The 21494-nt window shown below is 45.4% G+C and overlaps 1 protein-coding gene across 2 annotated transcripts; it reads left to right on the forward strand.

Moving 5' to 3' along the window:
* Positions 1-122: 122 nt before the first annotated feature.
* Positions 123-21494, forward strand: SLC25A39 (solute carrier family 25 member 39). 2 transcript variants are annotated; one of them, XM_079948848.1, is made up of 12 exons: positions 124-414; positions 8756-8864; positions 10610-10669; positions 11696-11740; positions 14308-14417; positions 15233-15300; positions 16160-16284; positions 18005-18178; positions 18882-18991; positions 19988-20069; positions 20209-20289; positions 20790-21494. In XM_079948848.1, the coding sequence occupies exons 2-12, from the start codon at positions 8768-8770 to the stop codon at positions 20978-20980; spliced, it is 1143 nt and encodes a 380-aa protein (XP_079804974.1). In that variant the 5' UTR covers positions 124-414; positions 8756-8767; the 3' UTR covers positions 20981-21494. The 2 variants fall into 2 exon arrangements, with proteins under 2 accessions (XP_079804975.1, XP_079804974.1); XM_079948849.1 differs by lacking the exon at positions 11696-11740 and having other exon boundaries at positions 123-414.

The raw sequence follows: 21494 nt of genomic DNA on the forward strand, positions 1-21494 counted from the left end.
GGTGGCGTGTTAAAGCCCCGCCCCTTTTTCGGCACGAGGCACAGCCGATTGCATCACAGACCTGCGGGCGGGGTAAGACAGACCCGCGCGAGATCTCCCTCCCCACCCCCCACCCCGCCATCGTATTGTACAGGAAGTACTGCTGTAGCCACTTCCGGGGCGGCTGGAGGGACGGGACGACGTTCCGTCCTCTGAGTCCTCGGTCCTGAGAGGGTTTCCTTCTGGTGCCTCGGTTTCAAAAGCCGCCGCGATCCGTTTCTTTCTTTTTTTTAAAAAATAAAAAAGGCCCGAGAAGGCGGCAAATGGGCTTCCTGAAAGGCGCCGTTGTTTTGGGTTCGCGCTGGGTCTTCCCGAGGGCGCCCATCGTTCCTGGACGGAGCTGGGAGACGAGCAGCACGTGGCTGGGATGAGTAGGTGAGTGGGGTCCCGAGGCGGGCCTGTGGGGAGGGGAAAGAGGATGCGAGAGATGGCGGCGGGGGGGGGGAGGTCGTTCGTGTCGGTCTGTGTTGTGGGTGGGGGGCTGCCTTCATGCCCCGGTGAGAGTGGGTGGCGGTGAGGGTTGAGCAGCGGAGGAGGACGATGAAGAAGAAGAAGAAGGAGCCCACCTGAATCAGGCGAAGGGCTCATCGAGTCCAGGATCCAGCTTGTAGCAGCGGCCGTCCAGATGTCTCCTTAAAAAACCGCAGGCAAGGCGGGAAGGTGACGGACTCTCCCTCTTTCTCATGCTCCTAGTACTCCAGGTATACTGCGCCTGAACATGGAGGTTTGATCGAGCCCTTATGAATCAGGAGCCCTTGTTGGACATGACCAGCACGAATTTATCAGATCAATTAAAAGAGAAGAAGAACACTTGATTCATGTGTTTTTTAAAGTAAATTTACTGTAGATGGGTGACGACTTTAAAAAGAAATTAAACAATGCCAATGGTTTAAACATGATTCCAGGAATATATATAGTGAATGTATGTTAAGTAGTGATAATATTTGGATAGACTTCTATTTACTTGTTGGTACATGGAATGTGTGTTGCAACATTTGAGATTGTTCTAGTATTTATATCATTGTAATATTTAAGTGCAGTATTGATGTCATTGAACAATTCTTGTATATTCTGCATAATTTGCTTTTAAAAAGTGTAAGAGGGGCATTTTGCCTTCCCTCCCCATGCCTTTTCCATCCATTGAAATGTATTGCTTTATACTGTATGTCATCACAATATGAAATAAAAGAAAAGTTATAAGTCATCACAGCATAAATTTTGTTCCCCTCCATACGACAAATGTAATGAAAAGTAAAACAGGATTAATCAGAACCTGTAAATAAAACCTGGTAGTCATCCCTTCAAACAGTGGAATTATGAAGTCCAAGTAAGCCATCAATTTGCCGAGGTTTACTATTTCTCATTTCCAGGCTTTTCATGAAGGAGTAGCATGCTTGACAGGACCCAAGCCTTGACACAAAATGGGAAAGAGAGGTGCTGTGCAAATTTTGTTCTTCAAAGCATGCAATTCTTCTCTATCCAGTGTGTAGAAGGAGTGCAGAATTGGAAGCTTGCAGCCTGAGTCCAGATTGCCATCTTCACTGTGATATAACTCAGGCTAGGTCCCATAAGAGGGAGGAACAATATCTGTTCTACTTCCTATGCCTGCTTGAGGTGTGTGGCAGCTAGAAGAAGAAGCTCGATCTGTGGTGATCACAGAGGTAGTGCAGTCAGCTGCAGCTGCTCCATACTGAGCCCCAAACAACATGGAGACCTGTGAGTGGGGACTCAGCTTGGAGTTTGTCAACCTGTTTAAACCTCTTTGGTAAGGCAAATTGTGCAGTGAAAGATGGAAACCCCTTTGGTAAAAAGATGGGTGGGAAGGAATGTGTCTTGAAAAGTGAGGATTGGTGAAGAGGTTTATGCCTGGAGTAGTGAGGCAAGGATGGTGGCATAGTAGGCATTGTAGTTTGTATCCTAAAAACTAGAATAACCACTCAGACTTCTTTTATTTAATGACATATGGTGGGGGTGGGGAATGAGCTGTTAGATTTCTTTTGGTAGCTGGTAAAAATGGGGTTGTGGTTGGGTGGTGCTTTTTTTAGTGCTATCAAATAACAAAGTCTCATTTTTACAGTACTGATACATAATTTCTTAGGCAAGCAGTGTGTCTAGACCAGGTATAGGCAGACTCGGCCCTCCAGATGTTTTGGGACTACAACTCCCATCATCCCTAGCTAACAGGACCAGTGGTCAGGTATGATGGGAGTTGTAGTCTGAAAAAACATCTGGAGGGCCGAGTTTGCCTATGCCTGGTCTAGACATGTGTGCTGGGAAATGCAAACCCCCCCAAATGTTCTTTGAATCCATGGCTTGAGAACTGTTAATCTGCTTCTGGAATGAAGGTGTTCATGTGCAGCTAGATAAGTGGTAGACAGACTGTAGTTTTGTGTGGTCTACCTTTTCATCTTCCTAGCCTCTCTGTACTCCAACGATGTGTTAAGTGCATTCTCCAGATCTTTTAACAGTTAAGGCAGTAAGTAATCTATCTAATGTGATGCTAAGGATGCACTTTTCCTTAAAAACATAAGCAGGTTATTAGATCAGATCTAGATCTACGTAGCCCAACATCCCTTGCAAAAATCCCAGCAAACTGCAGGCTATAGGTTATCAAAAACTGACCTGTCATCCACCAATAGATTACAGTTCTCACACCTGCTCTAGATACTGAGAAATGAGGCACTGTGAGAGAGAGAGAGAGAGAGAGGAAGAAGGAAATATTAAGGTATGTGGCAACTAGAATTGGAGGGAGAAAAGCAGATATATCTGGCTGGGTGCATGCTTCTGAAATTTTTAAGTGGCCTATGGTTTAGGAGAGGCTTTATAGTTGAGATCAGTCTTTGTGTGGCCTCCAAATAGTCAATGAGCTTTAAGTTATAGTACAGTTGAGACATTTGGAGGTCCGAACTAGAGAAGCATGCTTTTGCTGGGATCTGAGCCAGTATGGGAAGGCGGGGGATGGGGAGGGTCAGTCAAAGTCACTGCATAATTGTTCCTTGACCCTTGACTGTGGAGTAAATGTTTAATATGCTTGGTAGCACAACTTTGTCTTTTATCGTGTAGAAAGATGAACTTTGCAATTCAATTAATTACTGTTTTTATTGCTGTTATTAAAGATTGCAGAAGTGTCTAGAAGCCTTTGGAAGCTGTGTGGGAAAAGTTATTTATTTATAGGTAGGACAAGCTGGGGTACAATGTCTAGAAAGCCTTCATGAATTGCAAAATCTAATTGCTTTTTCAGATCTCCATAGTGAATTTGTGCTTTTAAAAACCTCTAAGCTTGCCATCTGGTACTGATTATTGCTCTTTCGGAGCATGATCTTCTGGCAGGACAAATAATTTTGCTGACATAATAAATAAGAATCTGAATATAATCTGTGACTCAAATATGAGATGGAGAGAGAAGGCTTCTTTTAAATATACAGTGGTACCTCGAGTTACAAACACCTCAGGTTACAAATGCTTCAAGTAACAAACTCCGCTAACCTGGAAGAGTTACCTTGATTTGAGAACTTTGCCCCAGGATGAGAATGGAAATCGTGTGCCGGCGGCACAGCAGCAGCAAGAGGCACCATTAGCGAAAGCATGCCTCTAGTTAAGAACAGTTTCAGGTTAAGAACGGACCTCCGGAACGAATTAAGTTCGTAACTAGAGGTACCACTGTACCAGCACCTTTCCAACTTCCTCAGTCTGAACAACCAGTGGAAAACAGCTAGGGGATTTAAACACCAGATCCTAGGCATGTTAAACTAATTTTTGACTTGGAGATTATCTACAAACTGTTATTAAAGATTCCCCCAGAGAATCCAGGGAATTGTAGACTACTACCCAGTGACGATAGAGAAGTGAGGTCTTTCGCTTCTTAGGGAACTTTTTTCAGCCTAAGCACAACATTCCTTTCTGGGCAGTCTTTGCGGGGGCTATATTCTAGTGCAGTGTTTCTCAAACTTGTGCCCCAGCTGTTGTTGGACTACAACTCCCATCTCCCTAGTTAGCAGGACCTGTGGTCAGGGGTGATGCATATTGTAGTCCAACGACAGCTGAGGACACAAGTTTGAGAAACATTGTCCTAGTGGTAGGTGGAGCCAGAGGCAAAAGTGGCCAGAGTAATGACTCTCAACCTACTAACCTACCTTGATATGGTAGGTTAGTTTCTCTACCCATGTACATACCCCTTTCTATCCTCCATCCAGACAATCAAAAAGCATTGTCAGAGGTCACAGACACATTCCAGCCCAGCAAACACTCAAGGAAGCAACAGCCTTGAAAGGGGGTGTGGCTGGGAAGAGTTAGAGGGTCAGGTAGGAGCCTGGACCAGTGTTAGAAACTGGCATAGGAAAACTAGGTGCCAAGTGGCTCCTGGGACTTGGGTTGTGAACGCCAAAGCGACATGTTTAGGTGCCATTTTGTTTCCTGCCACACTATCCAACAGACCATCTGATTTGCCCAGCAGTGTAGCAGCAGATTTTTTTTTTAAATTGCCGGCAAATCAGGTATTCTGCAGGGTAGCGTGGCAGCAAAAGACACACATCTTTTGCTGCCATGGTACCCAGCAGACCAGCTGACTGCAGCCAGGCAGGTGGAGATGTTAGGTGTCAAAGGTGGCACCCAGACATCTCCATCCAGTCGCAAAAGGCCTGTTGCCAGCCGCAAAGTGCAACTGGCTCCCGGCTCATTTCAGAAGTGTGTTGCATGTGTTTCCATATCTAGTTGGTTTTCAAGGAAAAAAATGGGTGAGCATGTGTTACGATTTTTAAAAATATAGCCTGTCCCATCTCTGAGTTGATTGATTGCAGTTATAGCCTACCTTTTCCTCCAAGGAGCTCAAGGTGACATAGTATATGGTTCTCTTCCCCCCTGTTTTGTTTCACAATCCTGGGAGGTAAGTTAAGCTGAGAGACTGTGACTGGTCCAATGTCACCCTGTGAGCTTCATGGCCAAGCGGGGATTTTGCTGGGAATCTCAGGTGAGATACCCACACAGTGGAAGTTGCTTCCAGTACCAGTCCCCACACAGAAGCAGAGAAAGGTTCAGATGCTTTACTGTTGCAGAAAATAAGGCTCCATAAAACAGTTATAGACGTAGATATACACAGCTTGTAGGCTTTTGCAGATACAAATACATATGGATCCATGCAAGTACAAAGTATCTCTGTTGCTCTAAATAAGTCCAGCAATTCAGGACATAATACTGGACAACTGACTGGCTTACCCACTTACAGACAGACACCACTGAGCTGATATGCATTAATCACAGATATTGTTGGGGCACTGGGCCATTACCATAGCGATTAGAGCATGATGCTGATAATTAATGCCAAGGTTGCAGGTTCGATCCCATATGGGGCTGCTGCATGTACCTGCAATGCATGGGGTTGGACTAGATGGTCCTCTGAGTCCCTTCCAACTCTGTAGTTCCATGATTATGTGATCCATGGGGTGATTTACGCTCCCGATGTATAGTAACCTCTTCTTATGTGCAGTTACTCCAGCAGAACTGTGGTCTCCCAGTCCTAGTCCCATCCTCTAACCACTACACCACACTGGCTGTACAGTTAGAGATGGGGATTAGGTGATTCGGTGATCCCCCCTCTGCCTTATCAAAGGAGTAGTAAACTTCAGTATGTGTTGTACCACTGCTGCAGGAGGTGGAATTACTTGACTGAATGTTCCTCCATATGGAATTATCTTCATGTAGGAACACTGGATATCAAGGAGGCTAGAACCTTTGTTTATGCAGAGAGAGAGGCACTCAGTTATTTCCACACCTGCACCCTGAAGTTGTGCAGACCAGAGTACGATGCTGTTCTTTAAAACTGCAAGATGCCCAGCTCTCCATTTTGTCCACCAACTCACACAAATCCTATGCTGCACTAGCTCCCCACAAAGTGTTCAGTATTTGTGCAAATTCCTTTTGCTTCTGTGGGCATTTGGGATTCATACTGACATCCCTGGACTGGGTGTGGCCTACATTTCCCCCCTGTTCAGCTGACCCTACCAGGGCAGAATGTGCCTTTGAAGCTTCTTTCAGTTAATTCTGGGCTGCTGTGCTTGCATGCAAAATGCCTTGAGTCTGTGTTATAGCATGGTAAGGTATGAAATGGAGGGTTTTCTGTGATGTACATCCCAGCTCAATAAAGAGCTTAAGGGATTTCTTTTCACTAAATTATTGGGGGCTGGCGTCACACAGAGGGTTGAGCTGCAGCAGCTTTGCCACTTGGCTGCTCACCTAGGCAAGTAGCAGTTGCACCTGGGTAATCCATCCAATTGTAGCCACCTTCATCCTCAGCAGTGCTGAAAGACAGCATTAAATTGCAATGTGCATGGGGTTAATCGGCTTTGTGATTGAAGGTCTTTGTTTTCTGCACTCTCGGAGATAAGAACACAGAGAGGAACTCTTGTGGCTGCCATTCTGTTTGCCCTAGGAGAGAGAGAAGAAACAGTGACAGTGCTGTCTGTTCCACTTCCTCATACCGTGTTTGTGTGCATGTGTAGACACGGGAGGAAGAACCCCTGCTAAAGTAGTGGGCTAGAGACAGAAGAATGGAGGCAGACAGAAGAATGGAGGCATGCAGAATGATTCCAACAGTTTGCAATAGCACAGAGATGTTGTTGGTAAGCTTCAGATTGTGAGAGGGACAGTAGGGCATGACGACCACAAAATTTCTGCATACTACATACTTTTTGTCCTGTCCAATTTGCTGAGTCATTCTGAAGATAATCTGAGATAAGAATTCTAATGCACGTTCCCCCTATGTAGAAGTGCTATAGAAGTGATGATGTTTCAAAATCTTTTTCATCAGAAACGAATAGGAGACAGGCCTAAATGCAGTTTAGTAACCGAGTTTGAGGATCTCCTTTTCCAAAACCATACACTATTCCCTGCACTGTGTTGACCTGCTTCTTGGCTTGTAGAGGTTTTAACAACCATATGGATGGGTATGGGCCGTGCCTGTGCTATAGTAAAAGGTAAAGGTACCCCTGCCCGTATGGGCCAGTCTTGACAGACTCTGGGGTTGTGCGCCCATCTCACTTAAGAGGCCAAGGGCCAGCGCTGTCCGGAGACACTTCCGGGTCACGTGGCCAGCGTGACAAAGCTGCATCTGGCGAGCCAGAGCCGCACACGGAAACGCCGTTTACCTTCCCGCTGGTAAGCGGTCCCTATTTATCTACTTGCACCCGGAGGTGCTTTCGAACTGCTAGGTTGGCAGGCGCTGGGACCGAGCAGCGGGAGCGCACCCCACCGCAGGGATTCGAACCGCCGACCTTTCGATCGGCAAGTCCTAGGCGCTGAGGCTTTAACCCACAGCGCCACCTGCTATAGTACCAGCATTTTAAAAATTTATATTAAAAAACAATAGAAAATCAAGTATATTATTCCCATTGTTATTTGATGGACAACTCTGCTTCTGTAATCCAGTTGCTGTATCCAGAATCAAAACTCTGAGTTTTGTAAATAATCGAATACCGCACTACTTTCCCCCCTCAAGCCTGCACACTGAACGGCTCTGTTCAAAATGAAGCAGGGTGATGGTGGTGTTAAGAGTTTTATCCCACCCCTTTTGCAAGTAGCTCGGAGGCTCTTGCTTATCAGCTGCCAGCTAGCATCATCCTGCCCCCTTCTGAAAAGCTGATTGTATAAGCAGCATGTGCAGTCGAGAAGCCTCACCCCTTTCTGTAGCTGTGCAGATAATAGCTGTCAACTAGGACTAGATGTGAAAGCTCATGTTGGGTGGGGTTTCTTGCAAGTCTGGACAGCAATCAAGGAGATTGGGCACAAGAAATGTGCCAGTACATTAGAGCCCACTTGTGACCCATGCATAATATAGGCAGTTGCCTGTGGCATCTGAAAGCTTGAAGCCAATTTCATGTTTGTAACTAAACCCCATGCAACTCAAGGGCTGAATAATCCTATATAAGATTGTGCCGTAAGCCTTCATAAAATAATGACCGCAGACTGAACAATGGGCACTAATTCATTGTACTGCTGTAGTTGAGCACTTCAACTTGTAAGCTGCCTGTAAATATATATATAACAGCTGTAATTTTTTGTCATTATGCCCTTTGTGGTTTCAAATTCAGATTCCTTTTGAATCAGATACTCTTTTGAAGGTAGGATGCTTAAACATTTTTCAGGCTAGAAGAAACAGCTTATTGAGCTGCCTTTCCATTAACATTATTTTTTTTTTGGGGGGGGTTGCATTTCCTCCCTGTAAATCGTTGTGATTTCTTGCATAGTGAAGCACTGTAGTAATTTGGTGAAGGGAAAAGGTTTGAGCACCATTATCCATGTTCTAAGAGGCTTTCCTGGACTTCCGTAAAAATAATAATAATGATTATGATAATAATATACATACTCAGACGCTGTTTGAGTCAAGAATGGAAGAAGCTTGTGAGTCGGACACGACTAAACGACTAAACAACAACAAACAGTTTTTGCTGATAATTTAACTGGTTTTTGTTTTTTGGTAAACTGCTTTGAGGTTTTAAGAATCATATGTATATATTTTATTAGATAGATACTGTACTTTTCCGTGTATAAGAAGACCCCCCACTTTTTAGCATAATTTTTAAAGAAAAAAACCTAGTCTTATACATGGAAAAGTATGGTAGATAGATAGAGCAGACCGGCAGCATTAAAATGGCTACCTTAGAAAGCACTGCTCCTGCAATCATGTTGCAGCTGACTTATGACAGGCCCTATTGTTGTTTTACAGGTGAGCAGCACAATGACTGAAAATTCATCTGGGAAAATGCAGGGGGGCATCACCCCCATGCAGCAGATGCTGGCATCTGGAACTGGGGCCCTCTTCACCTCTCTTTTTGGTAGGTACCCTGCATTTATTCTGCATTTTTTCCTGGGCCAGTTCGAGTGACATGGATGCATACCAAAAATGTGCGGTGACTAGAAGGTGTGGTTTGCACTTCGGTATGCGGCTTCAACTAGCCTGGCTCATTTTCCTTCCTGTGTATGCCTCATGTTTTGCTGCCCCATTGCTGCTGGCCACCTTGTCTATGCTCTTGCATTGTGAAAATGTGGATGTGCATTGAAAAATAAGGAACTGGACCTGTGGAGAAGTAGCTGCATAACTGGTTCGCCACTTGTGCAAACTGGGCCTGTTTACTGTCAACCAACACCATGGCCGTGTAGTTGGGATGGTATAAAGTAGCCTTTTGCCATTAATTGTTTGATTGGGATGCACCAAGGAGAGCACTGCTTCTCATGTGCCCAGTCATAGTATCTTAGATTGAGCAATTTGGGCCCTGTTCACATGTGATGTTCATCACTCAAGTACTGCGCCAATAGCTGGTGATTGTTATGTAGTTTCACTTTGCCTCTGCCACAATACTTCCCATTAGAGGCAAGGTACATGTTCATTATCAAGTCAGATGGTGCCCCTGTGAACCAGTCCTTAGTCCAGCTTTTCTCAAACTTCTGGTAGTTGAAACACACTTTCATCTGAATAAAAAATGAAGGCACACATCACTCTTGCATCCAAAAATCTTTACCTGGAGCTTTTCTCAAACTTCTGGTAGTTGAAACACACTTTCATCTGAATAAAAAGTGAAGGCACACATCACTCTTGCATCCAAAAATCTTTACCTGGAGGTGGAAGAATCTCCTCTCAGGGAGGGGGAAATACAGTGGTACCTCGGGTTACAGACGCTTCAGGTTACAGACTCCACTAACCCAGAAATAGTATCTTGGGTTAAGAACTTTGCTTCAGGATGAGAACAGAAATTGCACAGCGGCAGTGGGAGGCCCCATTAGCTAAAGTGGTACCGCAGGTTAAGAACATTTAAGAACGGACCTCCAGAACGAATTAAGTTCTTAACCCGAGGTACTACTGTATTTCCAGCACAGCTGCCGCACCTGTACTCTTTTGCCAGGCTCCAGGGCGGTTCCCTTGAGAGTGTGTTCCTTTGAAGTTCAAGCAGTACATTGCCATTCCTTCCTTCAGGTAAACATAATCCAAGAGTACAGCAACATACCAGTTCGCCAGGTTCACCCAGGTGCATTGCCACATCTTCTAAAAATACTTTGCAGGTGTAGGGGTAGCATAGTGTTTGATATCTTTCTTTCCCCTTCCTTCACTCACAAAAGTAGATGCACCCATTCATAAGGTGAGTGGGGAGCAAAAGGAAGGAAATTTTAACCTCACATTGTGTTATATTCAGAAAGCATCTTTAGTGATTTTCCCAGTGGCTGCTCTGCACCTATCCAAACCCGTTTCTCTCTGATCCTCTAGCATATGTCTGTTCTGTAAAATGTGCTGTATTATTATTATTATTATTATTTAAAAAAATTAAATTCCCCAACCACTCTGCATAATAATAATAATAATAATAATAATAATAATCTTTTATTTGTATCCTGCCCTCTCCGGCCGAGACTTGGCTCAGGGCAGCTAACATCAAAAATAATATATAACATTGGTATAAAATCAAACAATAATTAAATTACCAGTACCTCCTAAAAACAAGTCAGGATCAAATCTTAAAACATTCTAAAAACATTAAGCATTAAAAAACTCTTGATACAATCAGTCTCTTTTGTGTTGTGCTTTCAGTCACACCCTTGGATGTGGTGAAGATCAGATTGCAGGCTCAGAGGACACCTTTTTCTAAAGGTAAGCAATTCTTCCTTTTTGGACTGGAAGCCATTAGGGAGGAACCTTCCATCTCTTGGATGCCATTGGCCTTGGACAGCTGCCTTAAGTTTCAAAACTGCTTTGACATACATAAAAGCTCTGTGGGCTTGGAGCCAACCTTAAAGTTCAAGAAAAGCCCTTGGTGCAGAGCTTTCTGGAACTACTTCAGAATGCAACCGGAGAGTGGGGGCTTCCATGTTTAAATGCTGTCCCTCAACCCAGAAGAATCCCTTGTACACAAATAGCCTTTTCCCCGCTGAGCTGGTTTTCCAGAATGAGGGAGTTTTTGATTGGGGGCAGCATTCAAACCTGCAACTTTCCCCACCTATGTTCCTGGAGGACTCTGCTGTTTTTCCCGTATGATGAAAATTCACCCTTAAAGGAAGTGCACTGCTAGGGCTTAATTGTGAGTGGCTCTGGACTGGACTGTAGCATGCTTTGTAGTGTGTCATGCTGAGTGGTTTGATAACCACGGCCTCTTGAGTCATTTTGCTTAGCCCATAACTGGCTTGTGCCCGTATGTTAGTGGGACTTGGACAAAATTGTTTAACCCTCCCAATGAACATTAAGCCATCCATCTCTTTCCATCCTCGATGTCTTACCTTGGAGCAGTGCCCCATATCTGTTGGAAGCCCTCCTCAGGTTAACAGAAAACCTGCGGCTTTCTAAATATTCTTGGACTCTGACTCTCATCAGCCTCCACCAGCATCGCCAGCAATCAAGGATGATGGGAGTTGTAGTCCAACAACATCTGAAAGGCCACAGGATTTCCCATCGTTGCCCCAAGCCATTTGGGTCTAGAAAATTATGGGTTAAAAAAAAATAGCCAGGTGCATGGGGGAAATTACAATCTGTATTGCAGACTGTATTGCACAATCTTTTTGCAGCCAGAGTCCCCAGACAGCTACTTCTTATCGGCTGCCTCAACTAAGGGTCCTCATGTCCCTTCAGCTGTTCTTCCTCCCTCACCTCTCTCTAAGTATTTCCATGTTATGTCTTTTTCAGTGTTTTCAGTACAGTGTATGCCCTGGAGCATTCAGCAGCCCAAATGTGAGTATATCAGATGCTTTCCCATATAAGCTGCCATTCTCTTTGGATGCAGCTCTGACCCTTTTACTATTTCCATGAGCATCTGGTTAGCTACTGTGAGAGCCACGTGGGGCTAGATGGGCCTTTGGCCTGATCTAGCAGTGCTCCTCCCAAAGGAGAGTGCTAGGAGCTTGTTCTTCCTTCCCCTGCCTTCCAGCTCTCGGGGGAGAATGATCCTATCCCTCCTTCACCAAAGACACTGGTGTTCATCTATCTTCGCTGTATTCCTGGCACAGAGCATTCAGAAGAACGTGTGAGGGCTCAAATTGTGCTGGGATGCCCGTGTCGGCTTCTTTTCAAATATCCCCATGCGCACCTCACCTGGCCCTTCCTCTCTTGATGCGTTAATGTCCGCAGATCTCCTCTGCCAAGAAAAGTAAAATTAGTTGTGGTAGCCCTTCATAACATGCCATCACTGTCTTGGTTGAAACCAGGACCTCAGAATAATAAGGTATTGCAGAGACGGGATGCAGGGTGAATGACTTGAGGTGCTCACAATTTTATTTCCCTGTCTTGTTATGTCCTACTAAGTAAGTTACTTCATCTTCCCCATGTTTCACCAATTTGTCCATCCTTGTTCAGAGGCATTGGATGGGTGAGCATAGCCTAATTTGTCCCTTTTGGTGCTGCTGATCTAAGTATTTCTGCCTTGGGCCTGCTTCATATCATTATAGTGTGTGATATTTGTATGAATACCTCATCGTAGATGCTGGTGCAAGTCTGCAGCTTCTTGAGTTCAAAGCAACGTTGTGACTTTTGTGAGCTCAGCACATATAGTGTGCATTGTGGCCCTTCAGATTGCAGGGGAAGACCTGCATATTTGAACGTTCCCTCACAAATAGAAAGTTAGTGCTTTCTCCTCACAGATAGAAAGTCAGCACATCAGGGGTAAGGGCTTTACCCTAACCACCTCCCTAAAGTACCATCTTTCAAGCTCAGCCAGTCATTAAATGTTGACATGCTCCTTTTACTGCCAGTGGTCCACCATTACTTGGGTTTGGGACTGCCACAGCCAGAAATGCCCTCTCTGGCTCATAAAATGATACCATCTCATTATATCAAAGAGTAGCATTCTCCTGTTTAGTACCTCTTCCATGTGGAAAGGCTGCAGCTTCCCCTCTCCTCTGAGCTCTCTCTGGAGTTGAGATGCATGTAATTGGGCCCTTGTGTATTCTGCACATTGTTCCCCTCTGCCCAGCTACGAATTCTCTTATCAGAAATAATAATAGTGTCTTTAGATATGTTTTAATTTTACGCAATTCATTCTGCTTCCACAAAATCTTCAGTTTTGAACCTCTTTTCTTGTGCTTTTTTTGTTGTTGCTAACAAACGATGTGAAAAGTCCTTTCCATTTTTCTTTGCAGCCATGCAAGCTAGAATGCCTGTTTATTTTTAGCAAAAACTGAGCATCGTTGCATGCTGAATTGAACATTGGGTAGCACAGACTATATCTGGCACTGCATGTTGCATTGGTGGGTAGAAAGCTGTTCCCACCTTCTATTTTTAACTGTTGCGAGCATTTTGTCTCCTCAGTGTGCATCTCCTTCTTTTCCTCCCCGTGTCCCATAACTTTTGTGTCTCTTTGCTTTAACCCCTTTAATTTATGTCTGGTTGAAGGGAGTAGCTGTGTGTTGGGGCTGGTGGCCCTGATGTTGCCTTCTGGGGAGCAGGTGATGGCTTCATGGGTAGACAACCCAATGTAGCATGTCCAGAATATTTCAGATTTATGAGGACACAGTTCTGTCTTCATGAAAACAGCCTATTTATCTTCTTCTGCAACCTGCTCTTGGGTCTATTGCATCTGCTATGACTTAAGTCTGAAAACATCTAACTTTTCAATGCCTTAGATGGACAATAGATGTTTTATACAGCACCCAATTAACTTGCACATTCATTACTACAGGGATTCCGTGATTATTGATACCAATACCTTTTTAAAAAACCACTGACCTGTCTTTCATGACCAAAAGCTGAGACTGGAACCAGAAAACTCCCTCTGATAATTAGATCTTGGGACAAACAAGGTCTAGTTGTCTTTTATCACATCCTGCTAGATTTTCACACTAGGGAAACGTCTGAGACATGGATAACTTTGGTTTTGCTACAGAAATTCCCAAAGCCGGGAGGAATTTTCAGCAGGATCCAAACATGAAGAAAACTGCTCTTTACTATTATTTATTTATTATTTTATGTTCTGAATGCAAATGCATCCAGAAACGCTAAACTGCATTTAAAAATGAAACGTTTGCTATTTATATAGCCACCCCGTGTGACAGTTCATAAAGCAAAAACAACAACATTGGAAATACAATATGAAACTCTAATAATTGTAACTATTTTTTTAAATTAAAAAATGACCATTACTGCTGCAGGATTCAGCATGAGCCTGAGATTGACAGGCACATGTGTTCAGGAGCAGGTGACAAATTGGAAATGAGGGAGCAGTTAAGAACACCTGATTTCTGGTGATACAACAGCCCCCGCCCTCCTCTGAGCACTGTTCCTTCTTGTCCCCCTGTCCTCCGCAGGGAAATGCTTCCTTTACTGCAATGGCCTCATGGACCACCTATATGTGTGTCAGAATGGAAACAGCTGCACAGCCTGGTATAAGACGCCTACTCGCTTCACGGGCACTTTGGTAAGGTTCTGCGTGATGAAGGGCTGGACCATCTCCCACTGGAAGGCCTTATAGTTTGAGTTGGCTATATAACCTGGGTGGAGGTGGGTGGCTGAAAATGTGGGAAAGACATAGATTAGCTTGCTATCCCCCACCCCTGTTAAATATATATAAAAGGCCTCTAGATGAACTGCTTTAGGGACTCGTAAGGGTATGGCTGGGGTTGACCTGAGGCGTGACTGTCTACACCCTCCTAAGGTGATGTGAAGTAGGGAACTGGAGGGGCATAGGTGTGCTGCTCCCTCCCATCAGCCAGGATAGCTCAGTTAGTTAGAGCACGGTGCTGATAACACCAAGGTTACAGGTTCTATCCCCATATGGGACAGCCACATATTCCTGCATTGCAGGGGGTCGGACAAGATGGTCCACAGGGCCCCTTCCAACTGTGATTCTGTGATCTGTAGCCAAGGTTTGTTCTTTGTTCTGAGGTAAAACCAAATCCTGTGCAGTTCCAGGAGTATATGCATGTGCAGGTGCCCATGCGACCCTGTGGGAGATGAGGAAGGAGAAGCTTTTTCTATGCAAGGCAGTTTGGAGCAATGAAGGGGTGGGTTGGGAAAGGGCTAAGCACCCCTTTCTGCTGCCCCCTCACCCGCCCCGGCAGCTGCTTCCCTGCCAAAGCTGGGTTTTTTCCTTGTAAGAACCAGGCCTCTTGGGAGCTCGTTACAGGGTTTTTTGTATGACTTCTAGTTCAGCAGTGTGGCTCAGCTTCAGGGTTTTATTCCAACCAACTGCTCTCTCCTTCACTGTCCGCCCTTGCCTCTCGTTTCTTCCAGGACGCTTTTGTGAAGATAATACGCTATGAGGGCATCCGATCCTTATGGAGCGGCCTTCCACCCACCTTGTGAGTGTGGACATAAGTTACATGCAATTAAATTTAAATCCCAAGGTGCACAATCTCGGGAAGTAACACACTTACTGTCGTTTTAAAACAGTGGGTGAGGAACCTTTTCAGCCTGGCAGGCCAGATCTTCATCTGTCCCCACCCCCATAGGCTGACTGTGACAGCTGGGTGGGACGGCCCACTTGTCACTCACAAGATGTCAGATGATTGACACATGGGTTGTCCTGCCCCACCTGTCCAAGTCCCCTGTGCAGCACTTCCCAAGTGTCCACAGTCTGCCCAGTGCTTGGAAACAACAGCAAAGTTTACTAACCCTTCCTTTAAAAGGGTTATCATTTTTATTGCAACACATGATTCCCATCAGTTTGCTGCCCTAGCAGATCCTGTACTGCCTTTGGAGCGTTCCACATCCCCAAAAACATTGAATTAGGGAATAGCTTCAAGAAGGAAGCCTGGTGGTCACACTTGGTTGTCTGGTCTGCTAGTGTGTGTCTGCACATGTCTGCTTGAACATGCGGCATGGGCATGTACTCCCAAGAAAGCCATCTTTGGGCAATTACATGATTTAGAAGCAACAAACACAGTTTTACAGCATATAAAGTAACCCAGTGAAAGGTGTAGAAGCTTCCTGCCAAGGTAAAAAAGTGAGAAGGGAGATCTCCAGTCTCTTGTTTCTTTGCTGCTTTCTCTCAGCACTGCTCACTGAATTGTGAATTCTTATCAGAATTCTTGATGGGTTTATGGGCAATGTCAGATTTGCAGCACATTGGCATTGGAAGTACTGTAGTTGGGTTCTACACGGGCATGCACACTGTACTTTATGGGACCATGGCGCTTAATACCCACAACTTTTTAACAGGGTGATGGCTGTCCCTGCCACTGTGATCTACTTCACTAGCTACGATCAACTACGCGATTTATTGCGTGCCAAGTTGGATAGCCAAGCACGGTACATCCCACTAGTGGCTGGAGCTGTTGCCAGATGTGAGTATCACTTATCCTGTTCTGTATATTTGCAGGAGCAGCCTGCCTTTCTGCTTTTAATTAAATGCACATATTGTAAACCACTAGCTTTTCAGAATGCAGGCGTCGTCCCTCCCCGTATAGGCACGCTGCTAGGAAACAAACAAATAATTCAATTCGAACCTGGAAATTGTGAGAGAGAGTTGGAGAGTCCTCGTTGCTTGCAAAGAAACCGTCTCCAAAGCCAGAAGACGACATCAGTGAGGGCAGAGGAAGCCCCAAAGAGACTGGAAGCACAGCCAGGCTTTGTTTAAGCTGATCGGCCTCCCTGCCTAACAGCAGATGGCGTGAGGTAGTGTGGCAGCGTCTTCTTCTCCTCCCAGCCTCCAGCCATGCCCAGAGCCTCAGTTCTAATTGTGGATATCTTTGGCTGCATAATTTTTGGTCTGGATTGGATAGAGACGATGTTTAAATGGTGTTTAGTGAGTGCTCCCCACTTACACGATTTTCACTTACGTGTGTGGGGCCCCAGAACATAACCTACACATAAGAGGTAGGGGACACCTGTACTTATTATTTCCCTAGTGTTTGTAGATGCCAATCTCCATTTTTTGAAGACTTTATGTTTAGAAAAGGGGTCTTCTGAAGAATATCGATGTTTGGAAGCATTTTAGAGGTTTGGATTACATGTGCCATATAAATGCTCAAGACAGGAAGTGGACGTGGTGCCTTCCATATGTTTTGGACTATTACTCCCATCATGACCATTGGCCATTCTGGCCGAGGCTGTTAGGAATTGTAGTCCAATAAGATCTGGAGTGCACAACATTGGCTGTCCCAAAATATATAAAGATCCTAGCTGCTGTGCATCTAAAGTACACAGGTCTGGAAGGGTGGACATATGTCTTGTTTTGAGTCAAGAGAGGAAAAAGGGCTGCCTTACCACTGGATGGGTGGAAATATATCAGGAGGGAAACCATTACTGTTAGCTTGTATGAAAGAGATTTTGCTGAACGAGCTTCAGAAGTAGGAGCATGGGAGGGAGGGAGCGAGATGGAGAGAGAGAGACTGACAGTTCCTGCAGGATACTGGGAGAGGGGTACTGAAGTGCAGGTGGGCATTCTCCTTCCACCACCACCCCTTCTCAAAAAATAGACCACATTGAGAGATGGCACTATGACGGCAGATTACAGGAGTGGGTGTGTAGGATGTAAAACGAGGATAGATGCCACAGTTATGTCTTCCTTAGAAACCTCCCTGAGCCATTCATTGCCTTTTTGTTCACCACCAGCACCACAAATGAACAATTATTCAGGGCAGATCTCCGTCAACTCCTCTTTCTCTCCCCACCCCCTCCAAAATCTATTTTTGACAGCCAGAATTGCAGACTCTGTGTTCAGATATAAGCTAGCTTTTGGATCCTAGATCTGAATGACTAGGAACAGGGTTGAAAAATCAGATTCTACCCTACTCATTGCTACCTTGTCAGATCTTACTGACCAGGGGGAAACTGAGCTAGATGGCATTTCAGTGAAACCTACTACAATTCCCACATTTTCCAACGCCCAGGCACCTAAAGGCTTCCTCAGTTTACATGCCAATGGCATTGTAATCGATGACTGCCAGTCAGCTTTTCTGCATGCACGTGTCTTCCATTTGGTCTTTGCAGTGGAGGAGCTGGGAACTGCCTTGATTAAACTGGGGCTTGATTTCATGTGCCGCTCTGATCTCTCTTCCCTAGTGGGTGCAGTGACAGTGATCAGCCCCTTGGAACTCATCCGAACAAAGATGCAATCCCGACAGCTGAGCTACCGGGAACTGCGTGTCTGCATCCAGTCTGCTGTGGCCCAGGATGGATGGTTCTCTCTCTGGAGGGGCTGGGGGCCCACAGTTCTGCGGGATGTTCCCTTCTCAGGTATGGAAGTGACACAGGGAAGGGAGCAGAGAGCAGTAATGAGAGGGTTTGGAAGACGTTGCATACAGACATCTGGGAGGAGCTAGGCATGTTTTGTTTTCTGAGCAAAGGTTATGCAAGGCAGCTGCTTTCAAGATACCCCAAAAATGAGACTGTTCTCACCCCTCAAAAGGGTTCATCTTCAACTTATTACTGAGTACAATCTCTTAAAGACAGCAGTGCATCGTTACTTTATATTACCCATGAAAGTTGCAGAATCTCTACCAATGTGGTTTTTTAAAAAGGGATTGTACAAACACCTGTCCATTGCCCAGGATATCCTGCTATTGCAGGGGGTGGAGAAATGTGGTCCATTCCCACTTGGAGATAGACACACTAGATGGTGTGTGGGTCTCTTTTGCCTTTGGCATGTCTGAGTGAATCCAGAACCCTGATAAGAGTTTTAACACCCCTGTTTTGTGGAACTGCCCTGCTATTATGAAGGTTGGCATATGAATAAATAAACTGAACAAATAAATATTACCGTTAGATCTGGGCAAAGGGTCACACACAGGGATTCTGGACAGAGCGGGGGAGAGCTGCAGCTCTAACAAGCAAGCACACCTTCCTTCCACTACCAAAAAGGAAGCCCATTCAGCTTTCTGCGGCCTGCAGTTTCCCTCCCTCCTTTGACGATCTGTCTCTTCCTCTTTCCCCCCCACAGCTCTGTACTGGTATAACTATGAACTGGTGAAGGACTGGTTGTGCACCCGATTCTGTCTTACCGAGGCCACCTTCATGGTCAGCTTTGCAGCTGGTGCCATTTCTGGCACGGTGAGTGCCGGCGCTTGACAGTTCTTTCCAGTGGCCTTGAGAGAGATGCGAGGCCGAGCAGCCCGCTGAGCAATCTTCTCTTTAACTGTGGCTCCGGGAGCCTCTTAACCAGACCCCTTTCTGCAGCCAGGAAGGCTGTAAAGATGGTGGCCTTCTTTCTTTATTTCTTCCGTGTTGGTCAGCAGAAGTAAATGTTAGCATGCTGCTTATTGTTAAGAATATGCTTTCTTAGCTCAGTGATGGGAGCAAACGGTGTATTTGCAGCATTTGTAAAATGTAGCTAATGTGACAGATTTTAATGATGCGCCTCTGGAGTAGGGAACATTCCTCAGTCTGGTCATGAATAATGTTCTGAAGGCTGCATTCCAGTGGTGGGTGGAGCCAGGAGGAAAACCATGGGTGTGAACTTGCTGGTTAGCTCCGTTGGTTGGAGCATGGTGCTGATAACGCCAAAGTCATAGGTTTGATGGGTACATATTCCTGCATTGCGGAGGGCTGGACTAGATGATCCATGGGGTCCCTTCCAGCTCTACAATTCTATAATTCTATTCCTGATGCACACATAGGACCTTTACCATTACTTATTGCAAACCATTTTTCCTTCTCTGTGTGCATTCTGAACAGTAGATTTTTCATCAGTGAAGGAGGGTACCTAAAATGGATTTTATCTTCTCCCATTCACTCCAAGGGGGCCGTGTATTTATGCAGATTCAGAAAACTTTGTCCCCTTTGGGTGTTGGAGGCACTGCCAATTCCATTCCTACCTGCTCCAAGATGGGGTGCTTTTCTTCAGAGCTCCTCCCTGTTTCAGCACAACAGCTCTTTCCCTCCCCTCTATTTCCCACCTCTTTTCTTTGCAAACATTTAGGCAACTAGAGTGGTAAAGGAGACCCTAACTTCCCCACCCCAGTAGACAAAAGAGAGCGCTTTGCCTCAAGCCAAGGGAAGAATCTTGCTAGTAGTGATGGCTAATAGATGGCCCTTCCTATTCCCCAGGTGGCTGCTATCCTCACGCTGCCCTTTGACGTGGTGAAGACCCAGCGACAAATTCAGCTGGGAGACATGGAAACACTCCAAGGTGAGGCGCAGGAAGCTACCTGGGGCTGCTATCATTAAGCCTGGCTAACTTTTTATTTTATGGCTGCTGCAAGTGAAAAGAGAAGCAAGGAATAAAAATGTGAACTACATAATGTCATATACTTTCTCTCCCTGCTCAGTTGCTACTCCCAGATCCTCCTCCACCTGGCTGCTTATGCAGAAGATTCGAGCGGAATCTGGCACCCGAGGACTCTTTGCAGGTGACTTACATTGCTGTTTACTGCTTGCTATTCTCTGTGCTGTGTGACAGCACCTCTCTGGAATAGTAGTAGTATTATTATTACTCGCCCTTCACCAGCAGCTCCTAATAATAAGTAGAGAATGAGATTTGTAGCTATAAGACTATGGTTGAAATCTCTCAACTAAAAACTCCCTAGAAAGTTGGGCATTCTGTTCCATCTCAGCCTCATTTCCCTGTAGCTCCACTGCACTTTAAAAGATTCCCCCTACTTTGAACACACAGCGATGTGTTGTGTGTGAGTCGCCTGTGGTCAAGACAGTGGTATGCGTGCCAAATTCAGAAGCTAGCCAAGCACTTGCATGCTCTTTCCTGGCCTTATTAGAGCAGGCAGCAAACCGTGCAACATGGAGATGGGTAAATTATTGAACGTAGGCAGTCCTGCTCCCTTTCCTTCTTCTCAGCCTGTCTGACAGGTTTGTTTTATTCTTCTCTCCTTCCCTCTGCCGAAATGGCCCACAGGTTTCCTGCCTCGGGTGATCAAGGTGGCCCCCGCCTGCGCCATCATGATCAGCACATACGAATTTGGCAAGGCCTTCTTCCAGAAAATGAACCAGGAACGGCAGCTTGACAACGTGGAAAGATCCTCCATTTTTCAGACGGACCAAAGCCACATTGGTGGCAGGGAGAAGGGACATATTTCAGAAGATTGAAAGAGGAAAAACAAAGTGTGTGAACTCGTGGTCTGAGTAAGGTGGATCCAGTCGTGGTCACTGTCAGTTAAGGGTTGAGAAGACCATACCTAGGAAACATTTTGTTCCCTTTTCTTGTAGGACGTGTCTCCTATCAGACAAATCCCAGGTGCCTTCCAGCTCGCTTCTACCCTCCTCCTCCTCCTCCTCCTCTCCATTTTGCTGGGGAGCAGTTCAGTGATTTGAATCTCTTAGCTGCTGCACTCCTTGCCCCCTGCCTCCCCACCCTAGAGCCATTGTTACATTTTGCTGTTGGGATGCTGTCATGTTTGGACCTTTTTACACCTTTCATCTGAAGAGCACAACGTTCTCTTTAGCCTTGCCCAGAATCGAGAGAATCTCTAGCTACAACTGGCTGCCTGTTAGGTCCCAAACAGAACGTGACTTTATTTACTTTAAACCAGAAAGGGACGAAAGGAAAAAGAGGAAGAAGCAGGCTAGCCATGGTATTCCAAAAGGAGGTGGTTGGTTTTTT

The sequence above is a fragment of the Podarcis cretensis genome (assembly GCF_951804945.1).
Source record: "Podarcis cretensis genome assembly, chromosome: 13".
Lineage (NCBI taxonomy): Eukaryota > Metazoa > Chordata > Lepidosauria > Squamata > Lacertidae > Podarcis > Podarcis cretensis.